The sequence below is a fragment of the Mytilus edulis genome, chromosome 3 (genome assembly GCF_963676685.1).
Source record: "Mytilus edulis chromosome 3, xbMytEdul2.2, whole genome shotgun sequence".
In the NCBI taxonomy this organism is placed as follows: domain Eukaryota; kingdom Metazoa; phylum Mollusca; class Bivalvia; order Mytilida; family Mytilidae; genus Mytilus; species Mytilus edulis.
The window spans coordinates 62,817,260-62,830,009 of record NC_092346.1 but is presented as its reverse complement, the minus strand read 5'-3'; the positions used below and the strand labels follow the sequence as shown (position 1 = coordinate 62,830,009).

Below are 12,750 nucleotides of genomic sequence, written 5' to 3'. Positions count from 1 at the left end.
TGAAAAGGACCCAAATGTGATCATGAAGTAAGTATTTGAGAAAAGAATTATAAAGTTAAACTCACTATGAATCAGTGAAGCCTATGCCAAGATGCATCCTAACATGCTGGAAGAGTAATGTAAATTGATTCAATTTTTTCATTTTATTAATACTTGTATTGTGTAATTTATCATTATTATTTTAAGCTAATTTCATGCAACCTATGAGTGAATGACATACCGTCATAGCAAATATTTATAAATACAATTTGTTTATATCTGTTATGTTATTCTTCAATAAAAGGATTACCAATTTTCTTCTTTTTCTTTTTCTTTGTTTTCACACTGATAGCAATGTCATCTGTGGGAGTATTGATAGGTATAGACCTAATTCTGTCATGTGATCCAGAAGATTCTTTAGAATCCTGTTGCTCTGCTTTGGTTTCATGACTAGATTTAAGAATAACTGGCTTTGGTTTATTGCACAATGGTAGATTAGAAGTGTCTAGCTCAGTATCGTCTTCAAATTCATGTGAATCATCTGTTGAAAATGGATTAAATCTATCTCGTCTTATAGGTGAAGTAACATTTTGGTCAGTAGACTCTGATGTGGTAGGAATTCCAGGAAAAATTTCAATTGTCAAAAGATCAGGATTTTCAAGTTTCACAATGGGAGGTAACTCTTTCTGTTCAATATATTTATCCACTGAGTCAGCTAAATTTGACACAGAACTGGTACCATCTGACATATCTGAGATTACATCTAAATTTTTTATTTTGTCTATCACATTTTCTTTTATAAACCTAAGTGGTGACGGTGTTGTTTGAGTATTTTCTGCTTTTTCATGTTTTACAGGAGTTTCAGACATAAAATCTGGCAGATTTTTATCCTTCACTAACCTCTGATATGTATTACCTAAAAACATATCAAAAGAAATTATTGGAAAATCAGAAATGAAAAGTTTTCAACAAAAAATGAACTGTCATTACAGAAATTTGTCTGTGCATTTATTATTGCAATTATCCTTTTCCTCAATTGTAAAATCATCTAATGAGACTTATGACCAAATTTTTACTTGCAACAAGCAGCATAATGGGTGCCAGTAGTGAGGCAGGATATGCTTACTCTTTTGGAGCACATGAGATCACTCCCAGTTTCCGAGCTTTAAATGAACCCCTTGGTTACTCATATCCCTATCTTTAACAATAGACAAAAATGCAAATTCATTACATATACAAAAATCAATTTTTACATGAGTGAAAGAATTTGCCAAATGTTAAAAATGTTACTTGGCAAAATCAGCACAATTAACAGCATTAATAGTGCAATGTTCATGTTAATTATGTTCCTTGGAGGTATGTTATATTCAATGATTTTGTGTCAAACTAATCAAATAGCTTCAAACAGCTTAGTAAAGTTATATACATGTAGGCATCAGAAAAAGATTCCAGGTTTAGTCACATACCTGCCAAAGTCTCAGGACGTTCAGCTATTCTTATCACATTTCTATCTGTATCTTTACGTAAGATAAATATTTCATCATTTGTAACAGCAATGTTTTGAATTGTCCCAACATGAAACGTTCCTCCTATCACAGATGTATTGTCCATATTCAAAATAAAAACACTAGAATCTGACCATGTCACAATGTATTTATCTTTATACAAATACAAGGGCCCAAACTGAGCTTCTGGCAGAAACATTCTAGTTTTTCTATTGAAAGGTAACAGTTCTAATGTTGGATGAGGGTTATTTAAAAGTTCTTTGAACAGATATGTGCTAATGACAGAACCATCCATTTTGGATTTCCAGATTCGTAGACCTGGTCGACAAGCATATAATTCAGCATCTTCTGGTTTACAAAGTCCTGGTATAAAAACTGCACCAAACTTTCCAAATCTACAAGAAGATGTACCATAGATTGTACGGCAAATTGAACTTCAAATCAAAGTTAATTCAAAATTTCTCAAAGGAGTAGGCCCAGTAAAAGCCCTTCTTGGCCCCAAAATAAAGCAGTATTTCAAAACTGTTAAAATGTAAATTTTTAGCTATTTATTGGAAAGTATAATACCTCAGCTACATAAATATGGACTGTTTTTAACAGTATATTGCACATATATCAGGTACTAGCATCTTTAAGTCATTTTAAATTGCTGAAATCTTCATTTGTGTTCATTCTTAATATTAAAATATAAGTTGTTTTTGATGATAGTACATAACCTACATAATGACATATATAATAATTGAGAGTGAACACAGATGCAGCCACTTTCATTTTTGACAAAAACCATCCGAAAAAGTGACATATTATGGCATATTTTCATATTTAAGCTTGAATTTGAGCGTCTTTTATGACTAAATCAGTTAAAATCTTTCACATAAACTAATTGAATCGACTGAAGTAGACACTCAAGTGTTTAAAAAGTATCCAAAATCTTTCATCATATGAACCTGCAATTTGAGGCCAAAATCAGCCCTTAACAGATCTACCCCTTTGCATAATTAAATATAAATTCTTTGTTACTTAATAAAACATTGCGGTATTAGTTTGAAAATTATGTTTAAATAATTTCTACAGAACCTCCTTTGGTCTCTGGTGGATAGTTGTCTCATAAGAAATCATACCACATCTATTATTTTTAAATGAAACGATAACTGATTTAGTAAAATGATGAATAACACAAAATCTTGATTCTTATCAAACAGAAGTTGTATCATTTTCAACCTTATGTTTGTTTTCCTGCCTCAAGTTTTAATAGTGTTCAATGCTAAAGTATAAATTTAAACATGTTAAATTTTGGACCTTACCTCTGAATGACAAAATTTGTACATCTAATGCTTTCTAAATGTTAATAACTTTTAGGTAACACCTACATTGTAAAGTTTATGCTAGTAAGACAAAAATCCAGTAAACCAAGATTCAAACAAAGTGTTTTGCTTGAATCACTTACATTTTTCTGTCTTTCTGTCCCACCTGGACTAGAGAGACTTTGGTATCTGTTCGATATAACATAGATCTCTGGTTTGTAGAGATCAATAAAGTTTTATGTGCATGATTCAGTTGTACAATCTCACTGTTATTCTCAATCAAACAAATGTTGGTCTCACATAATCCCTGAAATACAAAAAAAAAACAACAAGCTGTAATCACTTATGTTACCATGCTAGAAGATTTAAATTATTAGGAAGTTGATAAGAAGTTGATAAGCAATGGATGTAAAAATACATCGCATGGTTTATCCTGCAATTAGCCTACTTTATAAAAGGTATACAAATAATTTTTTGCAAATAAAAGGTATACAAATAATTTTTGCAAATAAAAGTCTCCTGTTACCCCACTTCCACGTAGAGCAAGCGGTTATATGAATATTTCTGTTTCCTAACCAGTTCATTTTGGGGTCCTCCAGGTCCGTGTTTATAACTTTGTCGATTTCTTTGAGAAATTAGAGACAATAATTTAGAATTTAATAACTAAATTTTCAAGTGTTGGGAGTAATTTCAGAATAAACACAATACAATGTATATGTATATTGTCGGAAAATATAAAGCCAATCATTAATATATATTGGCAAATATAATTTATTTGTCCTCGCTACAAACAGGAGAAAATTTCAGCATAGCTTCACTTTTCATCCTGTTTCTAAAGCTCACACAAATAACTTTTATATTTTCAGACAACATACAAATATTGTATATATATCATGCTCACATAAAGCTTAATAAATAAAGTAATTGAAATAAAGGAAAAATGATGAAGAATAAATATGAAAACTGATCATATATTTATTTATGCTCTCTTTAAGCTTGATACTAAATTTCATGTAGCTCATCTGTTGTTCCTGATAAAAGTGTTTCAAAATTTTCAAAGAAAAGACAAACAAACAGAGCAGGGGTAAAATAACTTTGCTTTGCATAACAACTCAGTTTGAATTGAGCATATGTATCGATGTGTGAAATAAGTTCAGTTTAGAACTAAGAAACAAAGTACTTCTGGTAAATCTGGATAGTTTTACAAGCTACCATTAACACTGTTTTATTCACCTTATCATTTATCAGAAAGTGATATTTTATGGTATCTTTCAGAAGCAATAGCCATGATTCATCACATTCATTTTAAATTCTAAGCTGAAAAAAAGGCAGGAAAATCCCACTAAGAGATTTTAAACATATGACGGTTTTGGAAATTCCTCGTATATCTAGTTGGTAATGTACCTCCATATCTATAAATATCTTTGTCTTCAATCAATAGGCTCAAAGCTTTCCTGTTGAAAACTAAATCCAGAAAAGTGCTTCATACAGAGAAAATGTTGTATGTTAAAATTTGACCCAAAAAAAACATGCCAACGCCTATATTTGACCAGTAACACATCTTTATCAAAATATCTTTTTACAAGTATTCTTGATTGTAGGGCAATTTGATTTTGCAAAAAAATGCTTAAAAAAACAATCTTAAACTAATTGTAAAATTAGAAATTGAAATGGCATGTAAACCTCACTATACATTTTTGCATCTAAAAGAAACAAAAAGCTCTCAAGAGCCTGAATCGCTCAGCTGTTAATTTTTGCTTCGATTTTCATCAATAATTACTTTTTTTTCCCAATATATATTAATGAGTGGCTTAAAAATGCCATTTAAATAATTTTTGTATCTGTCATATACTTCAAATGCAAATAAATGCATTTTACCCATATGTTCCATTTTAGCCAGTTTTTAGTTAAGAGTTTGAAGGTATTTGGCTCAGTAGTTTCAGAGGAGAAGATTTTTGAAATAGTGTATGACAACGACGACAAGTGATGGTAAAACCTCACATGGGGCCCGTTGGGTTCCGCTCAGCAAAAAAGTGAAGAAAACAACCTTACAGCATAAAAATCCACCTCTGTACAGGATACAAGACCTTTCTTATCACCACCAAATAGTTTCATACCATTCATACTCCAACATAGACTTGTTACTTCACCTTTATGTATGTCTTTTACTATAAATTGTTGAAGCTGAAAATAAAATACAATAAAGGTGTAAAATTTACTTACCACTCAACCTTATCAAGTTGCAAACCAAATACAAAATCATTCACTTTCATAAAAGCCAAGAAAACTTTGTCAAAAAATGTCTACTCTAGGTCTTTTAGAAAAATAGATAGACATATATTGATGGATTGAGTAGAGCAGTGCTAGTCATGCTTTCACCATTGGCAACACAGATAAAAATACACAACTTTTCATTAGTTGTATTCAATATTTCAATCTCTGGACCAATATTCGCCTTCATCATCAAATTCTCTAAAGGACAAAAAAAAAACTTAAGATATAACTGAAGACAACCCAAACATGGTTCGCAACAACATGTAGCAGATTTAAATAAGTCACTTTCATTCTAATTCTATCATCATTATATTAATTTTGAAATCATAACTGCTCCACAGTTATTTAAATAGTGTATAACAGAATTCATATTATCAGGTAAAATATTGTTTTCCAAAACAAAACTAGCTCAAAAGAATGTTTTTGAGTGTTTATTTTAGATACAAAGTTATTTATCTAAAAATAATAGAAACATGGGATATAAGAAGAAAAAGAAAAGTGTAATCTTATTAGTGAATGTAAGCCTGTTTAACCTGGCTCGGAGTAATCTCATTAGTGAATGTAAGCCTGTTTAACCTGGCTCGGAGTAATCTCATTAGTGAATTTAAGCCTGTTTAATCTGGCTCGGAGTAAAATATGTTCTAATCTTATTAGTGAATGTAAGCCTGTTTAACCTGGCTCAGAGTAAAATATGTTCTAATCTTATTAGTGAATGTAAGCCTGTTTAACCTGGCTCGGAGTAAAATATATTCTAATCTTATAAGTGAATGTAAGCCTGATAAACCTGGCTCGGAGTATAATATGTAAGCCGGTTTAACCTGGCTCAGAGTAAAATATGTTCATTGGATGCCAAGATAAAAACACAAATACAGTATGATAAAAACATTATGAGTTGCAGGCCCGTAGCCAGGAATTTCCAAGGGGGGTTTATTTGGACTCATGAACTCGACTTTAACAGTCACAATTTGAACAGAACGTTGACTTTAACAGTGCTTATTTGGTTACAAGGGGGGGTTTGTCCGAACCCCCCGAACCCCCCTGGCTACGGGTATGAGTTGTGAAAACTTAGAATACATATATTTCTACATTTTTCTGATATTTTTAAACAGATATCGTGTTAAGGAGGGATATTTGCGAAAAATACCAGTCAAGAGAATGTTAAATTTCGCGAGCCGTAAGGCGAGGGAAATTCATTCTCAAGACTGGTATTTTTCGCAAAAAACCCTCAAGTTGATGATTGTGATGTTATAAGTGTCCAGTAGGATAGAGTATTTTTTGGCAAATACCACGGCAGAGAGGGTAAAAAAGGCATATCCTTTTGGCAAATACCCCGGCGGCGTTAAAAAATGAACGATATTCATTTGATATCAGTTAATTGGTGAAAAATACACTGGCTATCGACCAATCAAAATCCAGGATTCTTACATAAGGTGTAATTAAAGTAACAATGCAATGTGTGTTTTAGTATTTTTTTTTGTAAAATGTAGTACCGGTATGTTGCCATCATTTTTGTCAATTGAATAGAGTATTTAATTTGGGTTTTGGTTATTTCAAGGATTTGTCTTACTATACAAATCCTTGGTTATTTGTATTGGTGCAAATAAGCAGTTTTCAATTCATTCCTATTGTCTTGTTTCAATCTTGATTTATTTCTTCATTTCTCTGTTTCATCTACACTGAATCATTGATGATGCTTACTTTTAACTTCTGTGATTTAATACCTAATGTGTTCATCCATTGTTCTTTATAATTATAAAATATACAGGAAAGGACAATGAATCAATGACGTTTAATCAAATAATGTTGCACTTCAATATATCTGATTGATTATCAATGTACCTGTTTACTTTGAGATGGCATCACAGAGGGAAGCTGGAATAGATAGATCAAACCTTTCTGTGTAGCTACTGCCACTTGGTGTTCAAGTCCGGAATGTATCGCAACACATGTTATCACATCATTGTGGGACTGTGAATAAATAAATAATGCCATATAAAATTATCAGCAGTATGTGTAATATGTGAATTTGAGATTGAAAAGTGTGTGTTTGATAAGTAAGCAAAAGCTATTACCGTAAGTATGAAAAAGTTTAAACAAAAGTTTTAAAATACATGTATCAAAAATCTAAGTTATAAGATTCAGTTTCCCTCTTACATACTTATCTTCTTAGTAAAATATCTTCAAAGTAGTGATAAAATCATAATAGACATTAGTAACAAGGAAGAGTTGTGTGGATTACCAGTATTTATATTCTTTATGATTCATTTGTACTTCCACAAACATGAGCAATTAACTTTTATCATATTTTTCATTTACTAAAACCATGATGTAATATAAATAATTCAAAAGTTCAACTTGTTGCATTAAATTTTTGAGTTTTACACATTTGAAGACCTTAAAATATATGGACCAAAATATATATAGTAAGAAGAGCAATATATAAAAGCATGGTCTGTTAAACATTGTATAAAGATGAGTCCTAGCTGTTCTTGCAAAACATTTTTTTTTTTACTTAAGATTTTAAATATTGGCAGCTGGTTAACATTTACTAGAATAAATATGGGATATACATGTACATCAATAATATACTTTATGCCCACCTGCACCTCTGCAAGCAAAAAAACAATCAAAGGGGAAAACTTTATCCACAAGTAATAATGGCCATCACATAATAATATATAAAACACTGAGTATACCGGTATGTATTGTACTTTTAATACCTCAGAATCAATGTTAATAAATACCTACATGGGTCCTAAGTCTTTCTATTTCTTTGGTCTTTCGGTTATACAAAAACGCAACTCCCACATTGGAACCAAGAGCAATAAAAAACTCATTAGCATCTAAGGAAATAATATGTAAATCACACTGAATAAGCATCCCCTTTTGGGCCTTTTTAGGTATTTGTGATAGTAGGTAATCAAGGAAAGCATGTTCTTTTGGAATTCTAATTTCTGGAATTTCATCCTCTGTCTTTTTACCAACAGCTGCCATCTTCCATAATCTTAAATCATCTGAAAAATACAAAATAGATTCATCAAAATGAGTATGAGTCACACATATTCACGTAAGCCACAAGAAAAGTTGAAAGTAATCATTTTTATATTTTCACCATTCTCACTCATCCCTCTCTTTCATTGTTTTTGCTATGGAAAATCTATACTACTATGACTACTAAAGGAGGAGACAGATTTCATTGAGCCACAACTCCTCTGAAACCATACAAAGTTGGAAATGTTTGTGATACAATGCACATGATGTATGACATATATTAGTGTAGTATTTTGTACTTCCTAAAATTTGTATGGATTAAAAACAATCTTTTTTTCTCAATTTTACCAAGATTTCACTGGCATCTTCTTGTAAGTTCAAAATGAATATAAATGCTTACAACTTACAATGCATATTACTCATTATTGATATCCAAGCTTTTGTTTTACATACATGACATATAAACTTGTAAACATATGTTCTATTCTTTTTTATATATGAAATGTCAAGTAAACAATCACTTAAAGTATACAAAGGAGAAAGTACAAATTGTATTTAACAAGAATACTTTATTGATCTCTTCAATTAGCAAATGATTAGAAAATCAAAAATAATGATAAATTTTAAAAAAAAATCAGATGTAAAAAGACAGTATTATTGAAATTTTGTCTTATTTGCTTTAAGGCTTCAAACATCAAGTTTAATATATAATACAAAATGCCAAAACAGTCTACTTTTGAAATCTTGATAAAATATTGTCTTTAGATTAAGAGGCCAAAAAGAATCTTTGATTAAGAACTTTAACTCAGACATTTTGTCAGACATCAATCATGTAGATAAAATACATTTTTTTGCTGTGGTTCTTATCAATACTTTGTGTAAATGGTCATTTAGGTAATTTACTTCACGTTGTGTATTTATGACATCAAAGCAACATTGAAACTATAGTTATGTATCCAGATTATATATCTCCCTATTCATTTAATAATATGATTAAAGTAATGATGAAAGGATTAGATATTATTACAATTTTGAAATTTAGACAAGATTCATTAAATCATAAATGTTGTAATAATGGCTTTTCCCTTATGGTTGTGGCCTGTTATCTGTTTCTTGCATGAATAGATATTTCTCATATCACACTGCACAAGTCTCGGATAATCTCTACTCCTTCTAAGATTATTTATGTCACCCTATCCACAATGTCGGGTGACATATTGCTTTTCCTCTGTTTCTTTGTTATTGTGTCATATTGCTTTTATTATTATTATTCTTCCAACTTTTTTGTCTGGCAGCTTTTTTTGAGACAATGGAACCAATCTTGATAGTTAACTATAATCATGATAATGAGGAACACCAAATTTTGGGTTGCAGTAGGTCTTAATACTATAAAAAAAAAATGGCTGCCGTTACCATGGAAACGGAACAATTGTGAAAAATTCCAGTTTTCGGTTTTGGTGAATAATTTGGAGATGCTTTAACTCAGAATCATTATATTTTAATACAATGTAGGTGCCAGCCATGTACTGGTTTTGGATGATTTTGACCATCATTGGAACTACTATGTTGCCATGGAAACTACACCAAAAATTTCAAAAATATCAAAATGCTTCAAATTTTTTGAAACTTCATAGTAACGATGAGCAACATTGGTAGATGTGGAATTTGGCGTTGGAATTTCCAAAATGTCTGCTGTTACCATGGAAACAATGCAAAAAGGTCAAAATACTCTAAAAACTTTAGGGTTTGGTGAATAATTTTGGTATGCTTGAACACAAAATCATCAAATTTTTATACAATATAGTTGCCCACAATATACAGGTTTAAAATGATTTTGACAATCATTGGAACTAAGATGTAACCATGGATACAGCATTTACAGGATCAAATATTTCAAAAATTACAGAATGCTCCAAAATTGATGAAACTTAATATGATTGTTGACTGGCAAGTCTGGATTAGACTTTTTACTTTTGAATTTCCAAAATGGCTACCATTGCCATGGAAACTGCAAAAAAGTAAAAAATTCTCAAAATGCTTTCAACTTAATGAAACTTGATATTATTGTTAACTGGCAAGCAAAGATGAGACTTTTGACTTTAAAATTTTCAAAATGGCTGTCGTTGCCATGGAAACAGTAGAAATGTGAAAAATTTTCAATGCTCAGAATGTGCTGAAAATTTACAGAAAGATGTATTGCAATGCATATATGTGCATTCACTGTTAAACAATTTTGAAATGGCTGACGCTTAGTGGCAATTGGGGGAACTGGGTGACATCCGCAATTGCTTGAAATGGCAATTCTAGTTCTAATTCTGATTGAAATAGCCATCCAAGTCATCACATTTAACAATACCTATAAAGTATATTATTTTACTAGTCCAATCTAAATAATTATGACTAATTTTGAAAGGCTGTTTAATTTTTTTTTGGCTCTGAGACTGACATCTTCATAGGACAGCATAACGACCAAAAATTTAAACAGCCTTTCAAGCCATCTTTATTACTTTAATTAGGTTACAATGAATGGTCTTGTTTATGTAAACTGATTTTTACTTGCTTAGTTCAGTGGCAAGTATTTCATATAGACTCTCCTGACCAGTGCTAGATAATTTAACACTGGTTTTTACTGTTTACCGACACAATCGTGCAAACTAATTCATGACCTTTTGTTTGATCAAAGTTGACCTTATTTGAAATAAAAGGACCTGATTGGTTGTTTTTAATTCCTGTTTTGACGTCACCTTGGGGCATCCTTGATTCACATGATGAAAATATTCAAAATTTGAATACAACTTGACCAGTTCTCGATAATGTTATAAAAGCTTCAGAATAAAAATAAAATAAGAACTATGATGTCTATTTGATAAAATGAACATTTTACTGATAATTGGCATTTAAATTTTACAGAAATGGTAAAATACATGTATTCACAGAAATTCAGAGATTCTAAATTTGATCTAAATGTGTATTGTTTGGAAAATTATTTTTTCCCTAAAAACATGTTCATATTTCATTATTCCTCACACTGCACACAAACATAGTACCACGGCTCATCAGTGACATATGAAACACCCAAACCGGAAAATACTTGAAGGGACAAGCCAGTTTACCCAAAATATATTGTTTACCTAAAAATGACGGTGGTCAAGAGAAAATATGAAGGGGCTCTAGGGGGACAAAACATGATGATACAAACGCCCTGGATTGAATATTACTGTAGGAATCACATCATTTGAATTGTAAATGAATTTATAATCGATTCATGTTATTTCAAACTACTAAATATTTACTTAAGGTTTTTTTAAACCGGATTCCAAGAGCGATATTTTCAACTTCAATTCACCACTGCCGATTAATCGTCTGCTATTAATTTCCAGTTAAGTTAAGATCATGTGAAATGTACATTTCCTGTAAAGCCCCTTTTAAGGGATAAAAACAAAAAATATTTTAATTCAAAAGTGTTTTTATTTTCATTAAAAAAATCATTTCTGTAGCGTGTTACTGAGCACTGGTCTACCGAGCACTGGTCGGGAGTCTATATGCATATCTGTTTGTTGGATTGTCCTGTTGGCAGGTAAACATATTAGCACAGGCACGTGTTTCATTCGATGATAAAGGTTAGCTCCCTCTTCTTCCCACAGACTTTTTATATGGAAGAATGAGAGAGACAGCCTTTACAAGTGCCTTAAAGTTAAATTCGTATCAGCCATAGACGAGTTCGTTTTTTAGGCTTTGTACGTACTGAGTAGCTTGGTGACGTTTAAGCTTTTTAAAGAGATTTTAATACATATCTAATTAAATAAGATTAGGTAAATTAATTTACACTTAGACTAAGAGTGGTTTTTTTTATCTGGAGGTCCCGTGATCAGCTGTAACAATATTTTGACTTGTTTCGTTTTCTGAGTGTATTTCCGCAAGTTCCGGTTCGTAATGTTTACTGTTCTCGCCAGAATGTTCTCTGTTGAGAATACAAAGGCAGATTATTGTTGCTAAAAACCATCAATTAAAAAAGATACTGCAACGTACTTAAACGAAAGCAATTTCAATTTTGGGGAGGTATAAACAAAACCATAGGTGCTTGAGAACAGGATCCTGTTATCCATAGTCCCTCCCCCTTATTATCATAAATCTCAGATGTTTTAATATATATCACTAGTAATCACTTATTTGTACCGTATAAGAATAGAATAGAATATTTTTATTTACCAAATTAGTGCCCCAGGAGGGCATATCATACAGACAATATTATTATAAACAATAACATATGCAATACACACACAATAAAAGATATGTAACAAGTGTTATAAAAATAATAAAATAAAATAATATACCACAGAAAATACACTCAACAAAATAGTAGCAAAGTAGACCTATTATTATTCAATGAATACTATGTTGAAATTGACTCAAGTGCACCCGGTATGTGTATTTTCACTTTGAAAACACAAACATGAGGTATTAGGCAGCAACCATTTGATTTTCGGGGGGGGGGGGGGGGGGGGGGGCTATGGTTTTTTTTTTCTGTGCAAACTTTTTTTTTCGCCTTCGGCGAAGAACAATCTATTTTTTTAGCGACAAACCGAAGACAATTTTTTTCTTTCAATTTTAGCATTACATATAGTGGCAGTTGAGGGTGAAACAAACAATTTTTTTTACTGAGGGTCCAAAACAAATTATTTTTTTTCACCATAACC

The 12,750-nt window shown here is 31.3% G+C and overlaps 1 protein-coding gene across 1 annotated transcript in view; it reads right to left on the bottom strand.

The window, feature by feature from the left end:
* The window catches only part of LOC139517081 (tectonin beta-propeller repeat-containing protein 2-like), a 40,764-nt gene extending 28,758 nt beyond the window's left edge, over positions 1–12,006 (bottom strand). The window contains exons 1-7 of the mRNA XM_071307748.1: positions 11,880–12,006; positions 7,811–8,076; positions 6,902–7,030; positions 4,841–4,972; positions 2,932–3,095; positions 1,446–1,879; positions 290–895 (exon numbers count right to left, since the gene is read on the bottom strand). Of these exons, the coding sequence (XP_071163849.1) occupies positions 290–895; positions 1,446–1,879; positions 2,932–3,095; positions 4,841–4,972; positions 6,902–7,030; positions 7,811–8,056 (1,711 nt within the window). The 5' untranslated portion in view covers positions 8,057–8,076; positions 11,880–12,006. The remainder of the gene's footprint in view (positions 1–289; positions 896–1,445; positions 1,880–2,931; positions 3,096–4,840; positions 4,973–6,901; positions 7,031–7,810; positions 8,077–11,879) is intronic.
* Between the last annotated feature and the right edge of the window lie 744 nt (positions 12,007–12,750).